A 21,222-nucleotide genomic window follows, 5' to 3' on the forward strand; every position below is an offset into this window, starting at 1 on the left:
TGCATGATTTGTAGGACATAATACACAACACACGAAAAGTATAACAAAAGAGTGTCATCTAAAAATTCCAAGTGACCCCCATCTTTCTTTGGGGCTCATCTTATTCCCCTTCCTTCCCCAAACCTGACGAAAACCCATCCCTTCACACTTCCCTAGGAGGTCTCTGCATTTGTGCTAAAGACAGATAAAGTGGAGGGTGAGGATTTGAGGTGGGGGAAGAGATAACACTCCAAGACGTGGTCTCTGGAATGTGTCTACTCCTCCCCAGTCTGTCAGAGGCAGGCCCAAGCCCCAGCATGTGTTAAAACTGAGAGACCAAAGAAAGCATTTTTTTATAGGTTCTGCAGACCCTCAACATTGACTGACATAGTTACTCATTCAGGAGGAAAAGGCGTTTCGTACCTATCAGATTGGTAAATCCTTCATTAAAAGATTCATATAAATAGTTCCTTGCTTTCATTTATTTTTTTCTTTTCTTTTTTTTTTTTGGGGGGGGGGGATGGGGTCTCACTCTGTCACCCAAGCTGGAAGGTAGTGAGTGGCATGGTTCTCAGCTCACTGCAACCTTTGCCTCCCGGACTCAAGCGACCTCCCGCCTCAGCCTCTCGCCCACTTTTCTTTCTTATGGGGAAACTGTATCCTTCCTGGAGCCTAAATGAGAACAACCTTGCACACAGTTACAGGCTTGCCAGCTCACCTTTCAAAATGCGTGCTGGTCAATGGACTAGAATGTTAGCTAAATTATGAATGGCCTGAGGGAAAAGAAACCCTCAGAGCTGGGAAGCTGGGGTCTTCATCTACACGACCAAACTTGAACATGAGCAAGATGGTAGGACCACCAATAACCATCCAGCCACTGGGCAGTGAAAAGAAATCACATTTAGTCCCCTGAATAGATGGCACTTGTAGATATTTTCAAACTTACCAAGGACTTCTTCATCTCCCAAGAGTCAGGCCAAGATCCCACAGGGAACCTCAAAGCTCTGTTCCCTAGGATCTGTATTTTTGTTTCTGATTTTTAAATTTTTTTTAAGTTTTTATTTTTGGAGATGAGGTCTCACTATGTTGGCCAGGCTGGTCTCGAACTCCTAGCCTCAAGCAATCCTCCTATCTTGATCTCCCAAAGTGCTGGGATTACAGGCCTGAGCCAAGGTGCTCGGCCCCTAGGATCTGTTTTTAACCATCCCTGGGCTTCATTTTGGCACGGCAGTACCAAGATTGAGACAAGAAACTCTTCTCTATGCTTGCTTTCCTGTGTTCTAAGTTTCTCTCACTACTTTTTCTCCTATGGAGACCCCTTAGGACTGTAAAATAAAGGAGGCCAAGTCCAATTTAAACAGCAATTGGACTTAACTCCACCCATGTACCCCAAATCCTCTGCACTAGCAATGAAGCAGTCATCAGAACTGTCTTTTTAGACAGCCCCCGGTCCCTCTCCAAGGACCAGCAGGGTTATCAGCCAACCTGTTTGGGGGACAGCTGAATGTCAGCACCAGGAAGTATTGTATCATCTTCGCACCACTGGAGTCAGGAAGCGGGCTCTCCAGAGCCTGGTGCCAGGGCCTGTCTCCTGAGTGAATACAGAAGGAAAAAAAGTTTCCTAACATTTGGATTCAAAGTGAGAACGGTGAATAGCACCCATCATCACTGTGCGTGCAACCCCAACAAACACACACACGTGCGCGTGCGCACACACCCACACCCTGTCCATGCAGACAAAATCATGAATCATCTCCATGGCTGAACGTTTTAGCGTTCAGTAATATTCTCAGAGGCCCAAGGTTTTCAGCCAAATCCCAGGTCTGTGCACAAGGACACTGCATAAATCCCTCCCCTTATGAAAGGCCAGTCTGAGCAGATGGGACCACTCTTAAGTAAACTGTAGAGCCCTCCCTTCATCCATCTCCGAAGGAGCAGTGGCGGGCTGGCCCTCTCAGCCCTGAGAGCAGAGAGCGGCAGAAGCTGTTAATTCTTGAGGCTAATGTTAACATCTCCAACTTATCTCTCCGAGGGGAAGTGTCCATTTGACCACACGATCCTGCCTCCCCTACCCTCCCCCAAGGGGAAATCAAATCTTGAAGTGAGACCGGAGGAGCTGCTGCGGAACGTGAGCATGGGAGAGCTGGTGGGGTAGGAGGCAGTGAGGGGCCGAAAGGCTCCTCAAACCCAGTTTCTTTCCATGCTAAGGCTGGGGAAATAACCTCATGGCAACTACACTTTCCGATAACCAGCCTCATTAATATTTATTAAACAAAAGATTTTTTTAAAGAAGAAAGGGCCAGATTATTAAACACTCAGCGGAGGTAGATGGCATCAGTTGGGTTTCCTCCACCCTGTTCTCGGTGTGGCCCCCACCCGCAGCCTAAGCCAAATGTGTACATTGTACCATCAACCTCCCCAGCCCCTGCTCATCTCCCCAGGTGCGTCAGGAAGACACAAGGCAGGTGGAAGGAGAAAGAGACAGACTCGGGCACCCCAGGTGCTCACCAGGAAATGCACAGACTGTGAAATTATACCAGGGCTGGACAACTTACCACCACACTGGAACCCTTGGGGTACTGAAATAATTAACTTGCTAATCAGCTACACCTTGCTCTTTCTTTCTTCCTGGAAAAAAACAATTGCAAATCGCCTTCCCATCAGGTTCCCATGTCAGTCACTTGGAGACCAACAATGCTTTTGAAGAAATACACTCTGCCGCCATGTAGACCGAAATGGGTCATACCAAGTCAGGCCTCCTCCTCCCCAACGCTTCCCACTAGGCCTCAGGGGGCACACAGAGACACAATGTTTCTGGAGATGCAGGGTTTTTTTTTTTTTTTTTTTCCCCATCCATGGCACAGAGCTTTTCCGTCTCCGCTAAGCTTTCTTGCTGTCAGCCCCCTTTAGCCTGCTTGCTGGCACTAAACAGCCAAGATCCATGTGGAGAAAAGAGGATTGGTTAGAATCGTAATAATGATCCCTGGCATTCATCCGGTGTTAGTGTTCACAAAGTGTTTTCACACATTATCTCATTCGGTCAGAGGACGTCGGAGCTGGAAGGGACCTCAGTAATCATTTAGCCGAATCCCCTCGTGTTACAGATGGGAAAACTGAGGCCCGGAAAGGCTAAATGTCTTCCCCAATGGCTAGGGACAGTATAGCCAAGTCTCCACGCTCCTTGTCTAGGAATCCTGTGCTGCTTCCGACCCTCTGAAAAGAAAGAGCGTGGTCACGTTTTTGCTCCACAGTAGATATTAAACAAGTAGATATTAATCCAAAAATGAGGAGAGTAGGACATGAGAATGAATAAAAGCAACTCCTGTAAGAAATGGCTTGGGTCAGAGGGCGGCTGGAAGTGGGGAAGACAATTAGTCTAAGTCCTGAATGGAACATGTTAATTAACAAAGTTCCCCCTCTTTTTGTCCCCCTTCATCTCTCCACTTCTCTCCAGGTTTAAAAATATGAACATTATGCAGTTTGGAATCTAAGGCTTAATTCAGCTGCAGGTCCCGGGAGGAGAGGGAGTCTTTTCTTGGCTTCAGATCTGGCACCTACGCTCCCAAGGGTTGGCAGCATGACGGGCTTGTGTGTGCCTCTGTGTCCACTCAAGACATTGGATTTAGCAGTGAAAACCAGGCATCTTGATCCTTTCACAGATCAGATGATTTGCAAATTAATGGCTCTTTTCCCCCAAGGCTCTGAGGAGGTTAAAAAAGATTTCTGGTGAAGGGGGGTGGAAAAATATAAAACAGGGAAAGGAAAGGAAACTGACATTGGATTTTGTGTCAGGAAAATACTTCCCTGTGAATGGCGCTTGTGTGCATGGACATGGGTCTCTGCATTTCCATGGGGCTGTCGTGCCCCCATTGCCCGAGCCTGTTGGAAGGTAAGCGGTTCCTTTGTGTGTTCGTTTATTACTAAGCCCAACTCTTTTCCCTCTAAAACTCCTTCTTCTCCCTGTTGAGCTGACCACGCTTCTGGATTTATGAAGAGAGATGTTTTAGCAGAAATCCCCCAGAGTGTCCCATCAGCCCTAAATCCCAGGCCCGCTCACCCCCCCAAGACCCCATGACACACAGCATGCCAACACGGCTTCCTCTTGCCTATGCATTAGCCATCCATTGTGGCAACCTGACATCTCTCACACATAAAACCGTAAGAGAGAAATAAAATATCTGTCTCTTGGCGAAAATAAAGCTTTGCCTCCCTCCTGATGTATAGGATATAAAATAAAGCCTCGGCTCCAATAGTGGGTTTTCCTTATGCTGGAGTTGCCTTTGCACACACGGAGACAATGAAGACGGATGGTTTGGGACGAGGCCCAGCCTCCTGGGGCCGCCTTCACCCTCTTTTATTATAGTCTCTTCCCCCTCCCCGCCTTTTTCTTTCTTCTTCACTTTCTTTCCTTTCTGGGTTGGATTTGCCTTTTATATGCCCTTCTCTTTCTTTCCCCTGGAACTTTATTTCTCCTGCTCACTTTCTTTCTAAAGCTTGACAGAGATGGTGGGAAAAGAGCCAAGTTTCTCACCTTCCCAAACATGCCTGCCACCTCTCCTCACCTCCTCATCTCCGATCCCCAGCTCTCTCTGGACCACCAGCCCCTCTGACTCATTTTGCTGCTACTGCTTTGAGATTTGCTTTGGTCAAATGTACAAATGTTCCCAAGGGACAATTAAAAATGTGTTTAGTGGTTGGGGGGGTGGATTTTTTTCTAGGGAGCCGCCCTTCCTCCCTCCTTTTTCTCTCCGGGCTGGGTGGTTTATAGATCTCAGCATTTCTTTATTTAGCCTCTGAGGAGGCCAACAGAGCAAAGCTGCCACCTCACAGGGGTGAGAGTTGACATTCACCTTCCAAACCCAAGCCTCAAAGCTGCATTACCAGACAGACCATGGGCGTTGGACCCCTTCCAGCCAACTCAGCTACCAAGGGGACCATCAAGTCCCCAACCAGTCCCCTGCCTCTTCTCCCCAGTCTGAGAACTGAGGGTGCTGTGAGGGAACATAGGGGGCTTCCCCATGCTCACACAAAGCGACCAGAACTGTCACCCTCACAGTCACAGAGACATGACCACCTTCCTGCCTCTCACACATTTGGCGCTCCTTCCCACAGTGCATAGAGCCCACCTTTCCCTCCTTTGTCCCTAGAGGCCTCTCTCTTGCCTGGTGGCAACTGCGCCCCTCTGCGCCTCTGTGTCTCTCAACCCAAGTCTGAGGAGGGTTGTCTCTGGAAGCCTCTCCCCATCCTTGCCCTGACCTCCCACCGCTCTCCTTCCATCAACCCCAGGCTGCTTCTCAGCCCATTCAAAACCTCACCTGCCCTAGGGGACTGCAGGACACCGCCCAGGTCCTTGGAAGAGTTAGTACTGCCTGAAAGAAGGGGGTGCAGGGTCTGGGCCCCTGGGGGAACAACATGAGAGGGGGAGCTGGTATTGCAGGGAGGTGAGAAATGTCCCAGGGACAGGGGTGGCTTTCAGTCTCTGAAACTGATCTCCCCAGGTGGAGGGCGGTAGAAGGGCTTCAGTGTGTGTGACCACATCACCCTAATCTCAGGAGATCTTTATTAATGCTGCCCAAAACCTGGAGGGGGAAGGAAAGCAGCAACATCTATGGAACTCTGCCCAAAAGTGGAGGTGGGGGCAGGGCTTAGGGCTGCCAAGTCCAGAAAAAACTCAATCCCAGTCCCAAAGGTCGTTAGCTTTGGGGTTCTCTCTGTCTCCCCCCACTTGATATCTCTCCAGATATCGGCAGTGACCACCGCCATTAGGTAAGGGGAAAGAATCAGTTAGTGAGAGGATTAATTACTGTGAGGCACGAGCCCCGTTTGTCTTCCTTACTGGGTGTGACTGTGTTCAGACAGAGGAACACGGGCACGCACCCAAATACACATTGTTGTCACGCCGTCTTAGACGTTTTATTTATTTGTTGGATTCCTGCCCAGAGCCGCTTTTCCACGGGCGCAGCGTCTCGCACCAAACACGCTGCCTCCTTCTCTCCGCACGCACTCGCCTGTCCCAAAGCCGCACACCCCCAGACCCGCGGGACGTCCCCTCCGTGCCTGCAGGGCCCTCGGCTCCGCGCCCGTCCCCGCGGCCTTCTTCGTGTCTGGGTCTCTCTCTGGGTCTCTTTTCTGTTTCTTTTCCTCCACTTCTTCCCGCATTTCTGCGACAGATCTTTCCTTCCTTTATCCCCGCCTGCTTTTCCGCACTCCGTCTCATCTTTTCTCTGGTTTTCTGCCTTTATTTTCTTTTCCTGTCCCTCTCTCCTCACTTCTGCCTCTATCTCTCTTTTCTGTTCTTCAGTTCAGCGTCTCCCTCCCAAGATTATCCACGTCCTGTCTTTGCTCCGCGGCGCGGAGCTGACTCGCAACTGGGATCTCCACGCTTGACCTCGCTATTCCACCCGCTCCCTGCCCCCCCCCCACGCCCCTGCCCCATGCCCAGGGTCCCTCCAGCGCTCGTGGGAAGCCCGAGTTGTTTACCCAGGCCAGGCACACACCGTGACGCCTCGGCCTGCCAGATGCTGCCCTTTCCTGGCCCTGCCGTCCCTGCTCCCTCTTAACCAGCCCAAGCCCCCCTTGCTTATAAAACATGGTCAGGTGCAAAGTGCACACTGGAGCAAGGTGCTAAGCTCCCCACCCAACTTCTAACCTTAAATAGTGCGCTGACCTAGGGATCTCGGACAAGCCTCCTAACTTGGGCTTCCTGGCCGGGGAAGTGGAGACAGTACCTTTCTCTTCCACCCCCCATCACCCTCTTGCTATACGGTTCAGGGGAGACCGTGATACAAGCTGTAAAGTACTGCACACGAGTACATCATTTCCATGAGAGAGTGATGGGCGAGATTAAGGCAATTTGAGTCCAGAGAGAACTAGACGGGAAGGAGAGGCGGGAGACCTTGGCGCTCAGATCCGAGCGACCTTATCCACGCAGTTCCCTGCGTGGCATTACCGCGGCCTCACCGAGTCTGGGCGGAGTTTGCGTGGCCTCTGGGACCGGCAGAGTCCAGGGGTGCTCCGGGCTGGCTATTTCCTCCCTTCTCCGGGATGGGTGTAGCAGGGTGTGTACTCCGCCTGGGGTAACCTCCTAGAGCCGGCTACGCCCCAGGCGCCTCCTTTTACGGTCTTATCACTCTTTTCTGCTCCTTGGGCTGTTCTGGAGCCGAAGAGAGAGGAGGGAAATGGCCAGGGGCGGCCACCATCCTCGGGATCAATAGCAGCCGAGAGTGCTGCAGGCTCTCGGGCAGACTCTGTCCATGGGCCGAGCGTCATTCTGGAACCTGGAGGGGGCAGGGGCGGGGGAAGGAAGGGAGGTGGAAGTTTGAGAGGGGCACCTTCAGGCTCCCCAAACTGCATGGCCGCTGGGGAGGGCTGACAGAACCCTCTCCAACCCGGGTTCTGACCAGGGTCCCTCTGGGGCTGATCGTCGAGGAGCTTCTCAAGAAAAGAAACCTGGACTGTGAAAGTCACCTCCTAGGCCCTCTGGGGCCGTATCCAGGGGTGCCTGGGAGGAGAGTGGAAAGGAATCTGCAGTCACCGAGCTATCGGCGAAAATGATCCCCGCGGACCCTGGTCCAGAATGTACAGGTCCTGGGCGGTGTAAGTGGCTGTGGGTCTGTGGAGGACGTTGGGTAGGAAAGCGCTTGCGTAGTTGAGGATGCAGACAATAAATGTGGCCGGGAAGGTGAGGAGGGAAGGTTGGTGCTCTTCGCTGAACGGACACTGGCTTAAATGCAGAGCTGAGCTGAGCGGCTTCGGAGATGGCGAATTTAGAAAGCCTGGTCAGTTTTCTCTCCATGTCCCTGCGACCGATTATGTTTTAAAACAAAAGCTCAATGGAAATGAAAACAAAACAAAACCCACCATTAGTCTAATGTGCGGTCCCTGTGGAGGAGTTAAATCTGGACTCCAAACATAGAATCTGGAGCCAAGAGGCGCACTTTGAGTTGCGCTCCCGGCATCCCTTGTAGAGACGCCAGGGTTGGCTCTTGCGGACCTGTTTACTGAGCCATCTGGACACCAGGACGAGCGGAGCCTGACGCCCTAGAGCGAGCGTCCTGTCCTCACCCTCAACTCCCCTGCCTCGCTGGTCCGTCTGTGGGGAGGGGCCTTCTTTCCCCTATACCTAGGTCCCAAGGTTCTTGCACCTCCAAATGGATGGAGCAACGTCCTCCTGCCCACCGGAGGGAGGTGACAAGCCTTGGGTTGGGGAAGGGCCGGCAGCTAGGTCCAGCTGTCGTCCGGTAGGTCCCACTGACGGCCCCACACTCCACCGTGACCCCTCTGCTTTGCATGAGAAGGAGCCCAGCTGGGACGGGGGCGGAGGCGAGCCACCGGGGACTGGGGCCACTATAGATTCCAGAAAGGGGCGGTTGGGTCGAGGGCGCTGGCGGCGAGAACCGGGACAGCTGCGGGGAGGGGAGGAGTGTGAGGACAACAGGGCTGGACTGGCCCCCTCCCCGCAGTCCTCACGCAGCGCAGCAGGCTGGGAGGCGCCTGGGGGTCCGGGCGGAAGAAGTGAGGACCCCGTGCCACACGGCTCTTGGCGCTTACGGGGGTGCCAGAATCCTGCCGAGTACCGGTCGTCTTCCGCCAGGAAGTGCCGGGTCCGCAGGAGGAGCGCGAAGCCGAGTCCGAGCCCGCGGAGCCCGCTCCCTAGATCGCAGAACAGCCTTCTCCATCCTCTGCCCTGCCCCGCGTCGGGGTCGGGGTCTGGGAGCGACCGGCGGAGGCCGGCGGCGCGCGGGAGCTGACTAGTCCCCTACGCTCCTCCGGCCCGCAGCCGGGAGCCCACATGTGTATGTGCAAGAAAGTGTGGAGAAGGCGTTAGGGTCCCAGTACCCAAGGGTCAGGGCAGAACGCCAACGAGTCGCACTGCGGGTCTCCGCGGCTTAGGTTTCCATGACATGGTGACGCCGGCGGCAAGGCGGGGGCTGCCTGTGGGCCTCGAGGTTGCTGGGCGGTGCGGGCGGAGTCAGCAAAGGGGCGTTGGCAGAGCCCTAAAACCCCACGGTTCCACGGAGCGCAAGCCAGATTCGCTGTAGCAGCTTCTCCGTTCGTCCGAAGAGGGTATTCCATCTGCACAGCGGGATTCCCTGCCAGCCCAGGCTCACTGCGACTCCGCTTCCCCGAGCATTTCCCCCATTTCAGCTTCCGTCTGGTCTGCGCATCGCGAGTGGGGGTCCAAAGGCCAATTCCACAATACCAGCCAGCTCCGGAGGGACGCCCACCATCACTGCCTTCCATGCTCGGGCCAAATGAGCCTTCCTAGCACCCCTTCCCCCGAAACACAAAAACGGGGAGCAAAAGTGGGACCGCCCAGCCCAACCACCTTCAGACTCCACTTCAAGAGAAATCCTGGTTAAGCCCACCCAGAACAGGTGTGGTCGAAACGGAATTTAGGGTTTGACTTGAGCGCTCCGAAAAACTAGAGTAACTCTTCCAGACGAAGGCACTGTAGACCAGGATCTGTCCCCTACGTGTAGGCAAATAAGCCCCTGGGGGCGGCCCGCGGTCCCGAGTTCCTAGCCAGAGCGGGATAAGGGAGTTACAGGTTCCCTGAGGAGTTAGATAACTATGGAGGGTGTGGTCTGCTGTTGTCTGGGGAAGCCGGTGCCAACCCGAAACCTGGACAGGGGAGGACTGGAATCCCGGCACACGCTGCCCATACACTGCACGCCTATCTACTGCAGCCTCTTCCTGGCATCCCGGCACCCCCCTCCTCCTTCCCTCTTCCCAACGCCACGACCACCACCCCCAGCCGCCGTTGGAGCCCCCGGTTTCCCGCCTAGTCGTTTGTTTTTGTACGTAAAAGGTGTCTCCGGATCACAGTTTTCTCACAACTTTCTCGCCAGGGTTGCAACTCCTCACCCGAGGCGCTTCCTGGTCCACTCCTTCCCCCGCGCCGGCGCCGCGCCTCCGGTCTCCCCGCCCCCATCAGGAAACCGCCCGAATCAACTTTGCGAGAGTGCTCTGCGGGAGACAGGCACTCAGCTCGCCCAGGACCCGGACCCTGTGGACTTTGGATGGCTTGGGGGAGGGGGCACAGAAAGAGGGACGGGAGGAGGGAGATTCTGCTGCTAAGAGCCCCCCTCCCCCTCCAAAGATGTGCGCTGCGCTTGGGACAAACTTCCAGGTCAAGAAAGTACGGGGGGACAATGCCAACAGCCGCTGAATTGCAAAGCCCAGGAGTGCAGCGGAGCCGCCTGGGATTCCGGACCCGGCTGCACCCCAACCTTCCACAAGGCTCGGTCTTGGACTACCCTCACTCTACAGCAGAACTCTGGCCTCCGCCTGCGCCTATTCCCGCTCTCTCTCTGTCCCTCCCATCGAAACCCACGCCTTACCAGAGCAGGAGGGGGCCCAGGCACGGTGCTGCCCGCCGTCCGCGCCGCGCGGGGCCGCGGGTGCCGCCGCCACTGATCTTCTAAACGCGGTCTCCCCGCACTCTCCCGGGCCGGGGGATGCAGAATGGTTTACAGAGGGACCGCGAGGCGCTGATTGGTCGCAGGCCGCAGTGACGTCGGCGGGCGCTGCATTAAGGCGAGGGGGCTTCCAGAGCCCAGCCAACAGCCAGGAGCAGTGACCGAGCCGCCGGAGCTGGGGAGACACGCACCGGGGCGGCGACTGGGCCAGGAGACCAGGGACTGAGGGACGCGCCCAGGGAGGGCCAGCAACGAGCCGCGGCCCGGGCGGCGACAGCGGCGGTCCGCGCCGAGCCGTTCCAGCCGCCCGCCTAGTGTAGCCGCTGCGCCAGGACTTTTTTTTTTTTAAGCTCTCCAAGCTGCCCCCCTCCTCCCCGACTCCTCCCGCTGCAAAAGAAAAACAAAAAAAAAAGGAAGGAGACTAGAAAGGAAACCCAGATTTGCCACCACAACGAAAAAAAGAAGGGGAAAAGGAAAAGGAGAGAAAGTCGAGCGACTGTGGGGTTAGACGGAGGCAGACAGAGCGTGGGCCGAGCGATGCGGGGCTCTGCGCCCAGGCGGCCGCGAGTTGTGACTGGAGCCACGATGCACGGCCAGGCGCGGTGAGAAGCCAGCCCGTAGTGCCTCCCGAAGGAGCCCGGGCGCAGGGAGGGTCGCCCTGAGGACACGGAGGCCGCCAGGCAGGCCAAGGGCCGAGGTGACTGGGCTGGGGCGGTAGGGAAGGAGCGAGTGCGCCTGGCTGCCTCCGCCCGGAGTTGTCCCTCTCTGTTTTCGATTGACACAAACACTTCTCCAAAAGCGGGGAAACCTAAGCAATAACAGCAATCAACACCAAGATCTTCCCCCTACCCTCCCCTCTTTCCCTTCTCCCGCGGTCGGCCCTCGCCCCCTCCCCCAGGCCCAGCGCGGGCGCTCGGCGCGTCCAGACCCGCGGCGCAATGCCGGCAGTTTAGGATCCAAAGCTTCTCTGCTCCTTTTGTTCTTTTCTTCCCTTTTTTTAAAAAGAGGGGGGATATCCCGGTGGTGGGCAGCCTGGCACGAACACACTCGCCCTCATACCCCGACAAAAGCAGATGCACTTTGACTTCTGACAGCTCTACCTCAAGCCCGGGAGAACTCAGCGGCGCTTTCCTCGCGACCCGAGCTCGGCGAGTCGTCGTCCTCTTCTTCTTCTTCTTCTCCGTTTTTATTTATTTATTTCCGTTCCTGCCGCCGTTCTCGCTGACCTTCACTCCTCCGCCGGCTCTGAGCAGAAGGGTCGCATTCTCTCCCGCCTGAGACTTCCTTTCCTCGCCCCGGGAGCTGAGGCGGCGCCGCTCCAGCCCGGGGCGCCGGGACTCCCCGGCTGCACACTTCACTGAGACGCCCCCAGGCCCCGATCAGCCTCGTTTCCTCCACCCTACTTTGATTTCCTCGTGCGAGTTTTGGCTTGCACGGCCGAGTGTGTGTCGTCTTTTTGGAGAGACTGGGGAGCTCGCGCCGGTTGTCTTCAGGAGTCATCCCCTGGGCTCTTCTTTGCCCCTCTCTCTCTGGGCCTCGTCAGACCAAACCAAAGACCATGGTTCACTGTGCCGGCTGCAAAAGGCCCATCCTGGACCGCTTTCTCTTGAACGTGCTGGACAGGGCCTGGCACGTCAAGTGCGTCCAGTGCTGTGAATGTAAATGCAACCTGACCGAGAAGTGCTTCTCCAGGGAAGGCAAACTCTACTGCAAGAACGACTTCTTCCGGTGAGTACTTTCCTCCCACGCCTCTGCTGCTCCCTCCCCGTGGGCCCTTCCCGGCCAGCTTCGGATCAGAGGTTAGCGTGGCCTCGCTGCCCAGTTAGGAACTGCTTCTAGAGAGGGCAGCCAAGTCCCGCGGGCGCCCGCCTCTCCGCCAGCTGGCGCGCTGGGCGCCCGGGACGCGGCCCTGCTTGCATCCTGGAAACTCTGGGTCTGGGCTTGGCTGCACGTGCCTGGGAAGAAAGGATCTGAGCCTGACTCGGCCCAGAAGCCCCTTCAAGCTTGGAAGAGACAGGGCAGCCTCGGGCGTTATAGCCCGGACTGCTGTCTTTCCCTGAGCCAAGCTCTGCAGCAACTGCATTCTCCAGGCCTTCGGGGTTGTTTGCCCTCCAGGCTGAGCCCAGGCTCCCTCCCAGCCACTACCTTTTCCGACCCCGAGCGGTCTTGGCGGGAAGCTCCGAGCCTTTTGCGTAGAGTGTCTGCGCCACCTGCCCTGTCAGCGGCAGGAAAGACCTCGGTCTTAAGGCCGATCCTGCACGCCCGGGGGTCTTCCCCAAACCCGGACATGCCTCCGAGTGCAGACCTGGGCAAACTGCTGCACTGTAGCCTGCGAAGTGCCCGGAGCTTTTTCCTGCTTCCCTGGCTGCCGAAGTTGTCTGGTGGTTCGGCTTCAGCCCCAGGCGACTCCGACTCCCACGGGCTCCGCTCAGTAGTCCTCCTAGGAAACTGCCAGCCACAGCCAGCAACCTCCTTGCTGAAACCTGGGGGAAAGCCGAGACCTCCAGCTTGCTGGTGGGGAGACTTCTCCCTACCCCGCTTATCCGTTTAGCATTTTAATTATATTATCGTACACTCACAATTTTACCGCTCCATCTACACAAACACACAAGTCAACAGAGAAGAACGGGCACAAATGCGAATTGTAATTCCACCCTACGGATGTGAAATCTCGCAATTTACTCGGCTGACTTGGTCTCTGCTTTTCTGAGTTTGTGGTCATAGTTCAAACCAGGGAACAGGAGGAAGAGGGATTCAAAGCCACTCAGAGGGCCAAGACGCGCTGTCCCCAGTGCCGCTCCAGGACTCGTGGCTGGGGTTGAGTTGCGTGGAACCATGAAGCAAAGCTCCGTACTCGCTGGTATTTCGGGAGAACGCGCAGGCTGAGCCTCTGAGCCTCCGCGGGCTGCTCCGTTTTCCTCAAGGACTGGATCCTAGCGGGAGGGTGGCAAACCGTACTCATACCCGCTGCCAGTGGGTCCCTGAGCCTGGCTTCCACAACCCGCGGCAGAGCGCCCAGAGCCAGCTCCCGCAGCTCCCGCTTTTGCCAACCTGCGCCGCTTTAGGCAAGAGCGTGGCGGCGGCCCCGCTAAGGCTGCGGGGGGCTCTCCGCGGCTATGTTTGTTTACCAACAGCGGGACTAACCTCGCCAACCCCACGCCTATGTGCGGGTCCTTTTGCGATGAAGGAGAGAAAAGCGGCGCTCCGCGCACGTTTATATAGAACTCTAATTATAATTCGACTTTTCTGAATCTAATCGGAAAATAAGTGCCCCTGTTTCCCCCGCCCACACAGGTCACTGCCTTGCCACCTTCTTTAGACGGTGCATCTTTCCTCTGGGATAACGCTGGGAGTGAGGCTGGGGCTTGGGGGGTAGCTTGGGCCCCTGGCTCTAACCGCGTTTATCTCCTCCCTGACTCTTCCCTGGTGCCGCGCTCTCTCTCCTGCTGCCTCCTCACCTGCTTAACCGGAATTCTGCCTCTCTTTATCTCTCTCTCTTCCCTTCTTTCTGTGCTCCATTCCTCCTCTCCTACTTCCTCCACTTTTTACATCTTCCCCCTCTCTCGCTGTCATCTTTCTCCCCGCCTGTCTCCCCTTGCCCCTGGCTGACCCATCCCCGCCCCCGCCCCCACCCCCACCCCCCGCAGGTGTTTCGGTACCAAATGCGCAGGCTGCGCGCAGGGCATCTCCCCTAGCGACCTGGTGCGGAGAGCGCGGAGCAAAGTGTTTCACCTGAACTGCTTCACCTGCATGATGTGTAACAAGCAGCTCTCCACTGGCGAGGAACTCTACATCATCGACGAGAATAAGTTCGTCTGCAAAGAGGATTACCTAAGTAACAGCAGTGTTGCCAAAGAGAACAGCCTTCACTCGGGTGAGGCCCCAATTCCTGGCTGGCTAGGTGCAAGCGGGTCCTGGGGGAGGAAGGCTCGCCAAGGCCCCGGCTCATCTGTCCCTTCCCTCTTCTCAGCCACCACGGGCAGTGACCCCAGTTTGTCTCCGGATTCCCAAGACCCGTCGCAGGACGACGCCAAGGACTCGGAGAGCGCCAACGTGTCGGACAAGGAAGGGGGTAGCAACGAGAATGACGACCAGAACCTGGGCGCCAAGCGGCGGGGACCGCGCACCACCATCAAAGCCAAGCAGCTGGAGACGCTGAAGGCCGCCTTCGCTGCTACACCCAAGCCCACCCGCCACATCCGCGAGCAGCTGGCGCAGGAGACTGGCCTCAACATGCGCGTCATTCAGGTCAGGCCCCGGCGCGCCTCTCCATCCCACAGAGGCCCACACTGCCACTTTGGGCACCCAGGCCGAGCCCGGGAGAGCCCAGAATCCAGAGAGAAGTGGGAGGTGGGGTGCCTAGACACATCCCCAGCCTGCGGGACCTATGAAATGCCTGATGCCTTCCAGCATCTAGAAAGTCCTCTTCCCAGCCCAACAGAGGTGATCGTGGCAGTGGAGGGGGAGGGAGAGGAGTTCAGCCAGAGGCTGGAGAAGGAGAAATGTTGAACACTCTAGAGAGGGTGGGGAGCCCTCTTTCTGCACACACCCCACCCCCACCTCGGGTTCGGAAGGGTCAGAGAAGTCTCAGTGTCCCCCAGAGTCAATCAGTCCCTCTGCCTTCTGCACAAAGTGAACTCCTCCTAAGTCTGAAACTCCAACTTTGTGATCGCTTGCTCCAATTAGACAAGCCCCATATCAGGGACTTCCCCTCCAAAGAGAGGTGGTTCCCCCGGGAGTCAGCTCTGCTTCCAGCGGGTTGGAGTGAAACCGGGATGGGAGGCTACCTGGAGGCAGCTGGGCCTGTGGGCGGAAAGGAGGTGAGACTGCTGAAGCTCCAGGCCAGGGGGAGTCTCTGGCTCAGTGCTAGGTGTCCGGTTCACCAGGCCTGGATGCCCTGCGTGGGTGTGGGTGGATGTACCTGCCTGGGAGGCTGGCTGTGCATGTGCACATGGGTGCAACACGGAAGGCCCTGAGGCCTATAGGAGACTGTGAGAACCTGTGTGCATGAATGAGAAGTCGTGTGTCTGTGTCACTATTGGCAAGAGGCTGTGGATAAGTATGTTTGGCACTGTGAGATTGTGCATGGGTGTGAAAAGGAGATTGTGGGTTTTGGTATCACAGGCTGTTTCTGTGTCTCTGTCATGGTTGGGAGGAGGGTTGCTGCAAGAGACCGTGAAATGGAAACGCGGTGTGTGTCTGACATTATTTTGGAGAGGCGTAGTCTCCACGTGTGTACAGCCCCAGAGAAGCTGTAACTGTGATAGTGTGACTGTCAGAAAAACCCCAGCTATACCATAACTGACCCCTCCAGACAGGGCGGCCTGTCCAGGTCCTCCTGTGGGATTCCTGCTCACCATTGGCTCAGGGTCCTAGTCAGAGATCGCACCGTCACCACTACCGTACACACACACATACACACACACACACACACACGCGCGCGCGCGCGCGCGGAATGGGCTAGCCGGGCGGTGGAGGGGTGCTGGCTAGGCCCGGAGCACCTCGGGGTCGGGGGTGGAGTCTCGGTGGCCTCACCCCGCCGCCATGTGCTGCAGGTCTGGTTCCAGAACCGGCGCTCCAAGGAGCGGAGGATGAAGCAGCTGAGCGCGCTGGGCGCCCGGCGCCACGCCTTCTTCCGCAGTCCGCGCCGGATGCGGCCGCTGGTGGACCGCCTGGAGCCGGGCGAGCTCATCCCCAACGGCCCCTTCTCCTTCTACGGAGGTGGGTGCGCGCCGAGTGGCGGGGCGCGGCCAGGTCGGGGCGGGCTTCGTTGGAAGCGGGTGGCAGCGCGGGGGACGCACGCCTCGCTCTCTGTAAGCCACTGGAGAGTTGGGGCGAGTAGGGAGAAATCTGGGAGTAAATCAAGGGGAGGCGGCGAGACCGAGGGCCCAATTCCCGGCCCTGAATGACGGGGGTGGCTGGTAAGGGGTAGCTCCCGGGCTTGCGCCCAGCCTCCTCCCTGCACCCAGGCCCGCAAGGGCTCCCCGCGATCGGCGAGTTCACCGCGTGGCCTTCCTCAGCCCGCCGAGGTCGCGTCTTCCCTCCCTTTCGGTCCCGCCGGCCCCCGGCCGGGCCCTGACGTCGTGCGCCCTCCCCGCCGCTCCGCAGATTACCAGAGCGAGTACTACGGGCCCGGGAGCAACTACGACTTCTTCCCGCAAGGCCCCCCGTCCTCGCAGGCCCAGACGCCAGTGGACCTACCCTTCGTGCCGTCATCTGGGCCGTCCGGAACGCCCCTGGGTGGTCTGGAGCACCCGCTGCCGGGCCACCACCCGTCGAGCGAGGCGCAGCGGTTCACCGACATCCTGGCGCACCCACCCGGGGACTCGCCCAGCCCCGAGCCCAGCCTGCCCGGGCCTCTGCACTCCATGTCGGCCGAGGTCTTCGGGCCCAGCCCGCCCTTCTCGTCGCTGTCGGTCAACGGTGGGGCGACCTACGGAAACCACCTGTCCCATCCCCCCGAAATGAACGAGGCGGCCGTGTGGTAGCGGGGTCTCGCACGGTCTGCGGAGTTCGTGGTTGTACAGAAATGAACTTTTATTTAAGAAAAATAGAAAAAAAGAAAAAAAAACATAAAAAGCAAGTCCCCACCCCCTTCCTCCAGCCTCGAGAACCATTCTCCTTCTGGGGAGACCGGATGGAAAAGGGGGACACGAAATAGGATCCAAATCGGCCTCGAGGTGGGACTGGGATCCGCGCACTGGCTGTCGACGTGCAGAACTGGGGCTCCCAAAGGGAAATGCAGAACTCTCCCCAACTCCCACCTGGACCCGGATCCGTAGACAGACCCCGCGGGCGTGTGCGCCTGGCAGGCGGGCGGCGAAAAGACATCCAGGGCAGCCGCGGGTGCGCACAGCCATTGGCGATGCCAGGAGCCGTGGGGAGGGAGGCCGTGAGCACAGACGGGTGAAGGAAGTGAAGCGGCCTAGGGCGCTCCCGGGCCAGCCAGGAGGGTTCTAGCTCTGGGATATCACTTATTAGTGTTGTCTCAGAGTTCAACAGCAGCGACAGCAAACTCTTACAGCTTCAGAAACGCCGACCTGCCGTGCATCAGGTGGGACTATATATATATTTTTTGTCTATCTGGATTTTTGGTTTTTGTTTTTGCCAAAATTGCAAAATTCCAAATGTAAAGCCCTCCGTATCAACTCTTCTACCTTCGCAAAACTACACATACACACAAACGCACGTACACGGACACACTCGGTAGGATGGTCTCCAGCGAGACCGCTCAGTAAAATGACTTGAACATCAGCTGTACAAGAAAAGTATTCTACCTTCACACACAAAAAGTTAAAAAAAAAAAAGACTATTGAACTAAAAACAGTCAACTGTTTACGTATAATGTTAAATTCAGGAGTTCGGTGTTTTACTAATATATCCTGTTTTGAAACCTCTTGTTCAAAAACAAAATGTTTTGAGCAATCAACCAAAATTGTTCCTTTTCTTTTCCTGTAGATGTTCTGACAGATTTGCAGGGCTTTCGGCTCACTGTGCTAGTATGTAAAAAGGTGTTGTTTACACGTGGCAAAGAGAAAACATGCTATTCAGACAGTTGCCAAATAGAATAATTATAGCACAAATACTGTAAAGGTGCCTGGCACCAGCAACCTGAGAAAGTGTTAAAAAAAAAAAAAAGTGTTACAAGGTTTAAAAAAAAAAACATCTTTGCTAATTTTTTGTCCTGTTGAACATTCATGGAATTGTTAATATGACTTATAAAGACCCACACAGGTTTTATTTTTGTGTCTTTAAAATAAAAGTCCAAAATATTTAAATTTTATGGTCAAATATGCAGTCAACAGCTGCTACTTTTTCTTTATATATTAAATTTCTCATATGTCTTTTATTGTTCTAATAAACCTAAGCTTGTGTGACCTCCAGTGCATATTAGACCATTCACTGTATGAAAGAAAACATGTTGAATAAATTTGTGAGTTTTTAATAAAAATAGAAAATCTGATGTTTAGATAATTGGTGTGTTATTTGATGTTTTCAAAGGGGAGCCCTGATGGGGAGCTGAATGGGTCCTCAGAAGCCAAGTGGAAAAGAGAGGTAGGATTGGGGTGATATATCTGTTTTTGCCTTGGCTGTGGCTGAAACCTTTTGCTAATGCCAGCCAAGCTTTTCTCTGTGGCTTCCTGCTGTTATTAGCTACAGATTTGCATCCTGTGGATTTAACTGATACCGTTGAAGAGATGTTTGCTGATAAGTTAATATAGAATTTGAAATAGAAATCAAATCTATGGCTAAAAAATGAGTGGTCCAGGTCTGTGATTAGGCATAAGATCCAAGGCATTCCCTCTTTCACTCTCCCTGCACATGCAAAACTGGGCTTGTGAGTATCAGATACTTGTAATACATAGTTAGAGGTGGTCCTTTTCCGTTTCAATTCATTTCCTATAGATAATCCGGCTTTCTAATTTGGTGGTTTGAAAGATAATGTAAAGGCTTTCTAATTTGGTGGTTTGAAAGATAATGTAAAATGAATGTATAGTACAGCTAGAAATGAAATACTTTAATCCCTTTCACAGAACTGATATGAAATTGTTGTTTTATAGTATTTGTTACCTTTGAAGTTCCCCAGAAGGAAAACTATTTTGCCTGGCACAAGATACATATTAAGTTTCTCTGAAAGATGAACAAAAATAACTAATATCGAAATCAAATTTCAACTGAAAAGTTCTAAAATTAGCTCGATTCTTTCCAGTCCTTCATTAGACTTGGAAGAAATTTGAATATTTTATCTACTATGAAATACTCTTGTGGATGTGTGTGTTTCAGTACCAGATGCTATTAGAGTTCCAGGATTTCTTTTCCATATCACCCAGATTTCACTCTGGATTATTTATTTCCTTATTTAAAAGGTCAAAGGTTTGACATTAAATGGTATATAATTTCCAGTGCTGTTTTCAAATTTTGTTAAGACACAGCCAAGTTTATCTTTCCTGCAAAGAAGGCTTTAAAATAAGCAATATTTCACTGCATCCATATGATGGCTTATCTAATGAGGGAGGAGGCTATCTGGGAGGAATCTGGCAGTGTTCTTTCAGAAATAAAAATGTATGAAATACCGAGGAGACTTGTGAAACTCCCAGCCTCTGCATGCAGCACATTTCTTTATTTGCTTCATATGCAATCACTGGATCGGCTTGTTTTTACCTTTTTAGCATTTATACACATTAAATCCTAGCTAACTTATTCATTATAGCCTCTACTCCCTAGCCCCCTTTAAAGACATTCATTTAAATGAACTGCGCTCATTGGGAAGCTGCATTTTCCTATCAAGGCTGCTGAATTATTTAGCAGCTTTATTGTGGAATCGGGGTATTTGATAAGAAGCGTTTTCGAGTTGGGCACACGATGTGGATTCGATTCTTCTAACTCCGTGGCTGTGGCGCAGTCTCTCCCCTCGGCGCGGGATTCAGAATCCTGGCGAAAACCCGAACAGGTGGCAACGCTCAGCAGTCAAATTTGGAGCCGAAGGCCCCAAGGAGGAGGCCTGGAAATGTCAGGGCCTGTTCTCCTTCCCATCAGTGCTGTGCCGCCCACCTCTAGCCCCGAGGTGCGGGGACGCGCGGCACCATCCCTAGGCGGAGCTCCCGCGGGAGGCGCAGCAGGAGGGAAGCGCCACTGCGGTCCCCTCTCGCCTGGGAGGGCAGCCTGGTTTCTCCCTGTGGCCATCTTAAAGCCACCACCTCTGTGCCTCTCGCCACCTGCCTTCAGGGTTCCAGCAGCAGGGAGCCACCATCTGCTCTGGCGAGGGAGCTGAAGCTCACCCACCCAACTTCTCTGGGCTGGCTGCCGCTGGTGAGCTGCTCCGGGTGAGGCTCTTGGGGAAGTATTACCTGTGGAGAGCCAGGATGGGCATTGCCAGGGCTGAGACCTGAGGGTGGACAGCATCTGAGGAGAGGCAAGTGGGAACTTGGTTTTCCTAAACTCTTGAAACTCCTTGTCAAGTGAGCAGACGGTTGTTTGGGACAATTGGAAAGTGTCACCCCTTGCCCATCCTCTGCTGTGCCTAATCGCCTGCCACTTTGCAGCCCTCGGAGGGCAGGGAGAGGAATTGTGGACCGGGTGCCCCTCCACCTTCTCTGGAGAAGGCCATTCTGTTAGGGAACTGCTCACTCTTATTCTCCTCTCCCTGTTCCTCTCATCTGCTCTCATCTCTACAGTAGTCAGAGGTTGAAACTCCTCACCACAGTCCACTCTCCATCTCCATCCCTACCCCACCAAGAAGCCCTTCCCCCACCGTCTCAAGACACTGGAATGCAGGTAGGAAGAGGCCCCCAGAGGGAGTATTTGAGAGTTTGCTCCCCTATCTCTTGCCTCAACTATTCTCAGTTGCATCTTAATTCCTAGAATTACTTCCTCTTCCCTCCACTCCTGGAGTCCTCTTTATACCTTCAGTATAAGGGGAGGCAAATATTTTGGGGGGCCCTGGGATGTGTGTGACAGTAGAACGGTCTTGATTCCTTGCTAAAATGACTTCCCAAGTCAGTAGGGACCAGGACAGAGAAGGGAGGGTAAGTAAACAGGTCTATGGCATTTTCTGCTGAGTGTTTGCCCAGCACAGCCCCCAAATTGGCCAGCAGTGTTCTGTTTGCATGACAGCTTAGAGGTGGTCTCTGCACTGACTCACCTTCCTTTCTCTTTTCTTCCTTCTCTTTACCTCAAAGGCCAGGTTTCTAAACATTTTAAGTACCCAACATAGCAAGGGAATAGCATTGCAGGAGGTAGTTTCTCAAATGCGGGGTGGGAGAAACATTTTTGTCCTTTGAAGCCCCATGGCACCTTGCCAAGGACCAAGGAACACATTTTT

The 21,222-nt window shown here is 54.6% G+C and overlaps 2 protein-coding genes across 4 annotated transcripts; one reads left to right on the top strand and one right to left on the bottom strand.

The window, feature by feature from the left end:
* Positions 1 to 459: 459 nt before the first annotated feature.
* Positions 460 to 11,900, bottom strand: LOC116474329 (collagen alpha-1(I) chain-like). The gene is made up of 4 exons (XM_058445391.1): positions 11,627 to 11,900; positions 10,921 to 11,208; positions 10,323 to 10,787; positions 460 to 1,570 (listed from the first exon to the last, which is right to left on the bottom strand). The coding sequence occupies exons 1-4, from the start codon at positions 11,898 to 11,900 to the stop codon at positions 1,401 to 1,403; spliced, it is 1,197 nt and encodes a 398-aa protein (XP_058301374.1). The 3' UTR covers positions 460 to 1,400.
* On the top strand, positions 10,781 to 18,420 carry LHX1 (LIM homeobox 1). Of its 3 annotated transcripts, none has more exons than XM_032163068.2 (6): positions 10,781 to 11,097; positions 11,495 to 12,128; positions 14,048 to 14,274; positions 14,371 to 14,648; positions 15,956 to 16,121; positions 16,509 to 18,420. In XM_032163068.2, exons 2-6 carry the CDS (start codon positions 11,959 to 11,961, stop codon positions 16,886 to 16,888), a joined length of 1,221 nt encoding a protein of 406 aa, XP_032018959.1. In that variant the 5' UTR covers positions 10,781 to 11,097; positions 11,495 to 11,958; the 3' UTR covers positions 16,889 to 18,420. The 3 variants fall into 3 exon arrangements, with proteins under 3 accessions (XP_032018959.1, XP_032018960.1, XP_032018958.1); XM_032163069.2 differs by having other exon boundaries at positions 10,781 to 11,002; XM_032163067.2 differs by having other exon boundaries at positions 10,781 to 12,128.
* Positions 18,421 to 21,222: the final 2,802 nt, after the last annotated feature.

The sequence above is a fragment of the Hylobates moloch genome, unplaced genomic scaffold (assembly GCF_009828535.3).
Source record: "Hylobates moloch isolate HMO894 unplaced genomic scaffold, HMol_V3 SCAFFOLD_10, whole genome shotgun sequence".
Lineage (NCBI taxonomy): Eukaryota > Metazoa > Chordata > Mammalia > Primates > Hylobatidae > Hylobates > Hylobates moloch.

Coding starts and splice junctions, on each gene's coding strand:
- LOC116474329 (XM_058445391.1), bottom strand. CDS start 11,900: ATGACTCCTGAAGACAACCGGCGCGAGCTCCCCAGTCTCTCCAAAAAG. Junction 10,788..10,920: donor CATCGCTCGGCCCACGCTCT/GTCTGCCTCCGT, acceptor TTTCTTTTGCAG/CGGGAGGAGTCGGGGAGGAG. Junction 1,571..10,322: donor CTGGGCCCCCTCCTGCTCTG/GTAAGGCGTGGG, acceptor GTATTCACTCAG/GAGACAGGCCCTGGCACCAG.
- LHX1 (XM_032163067.2), top strand. CDS start 11,959: ATGGTTCACTGTGCCGGCTGCAAAAGGCCCATCCTGGACCGCTTTCTC. Junction 12,129..14,047: donor TGCAAGAACGACTTCTTCCG/GTGAGTACTTTC, acceptor CACCCCCCGCAG/GTGTTTCGGTACCAAATGCG. Junction 14,275..14,370: donor AGAGAACAGCCTTCACTCGG/GTGAGGCCCCAA, acceptor CCCTCTTCTCAG/CCACCACGGGCAGTGACCCC.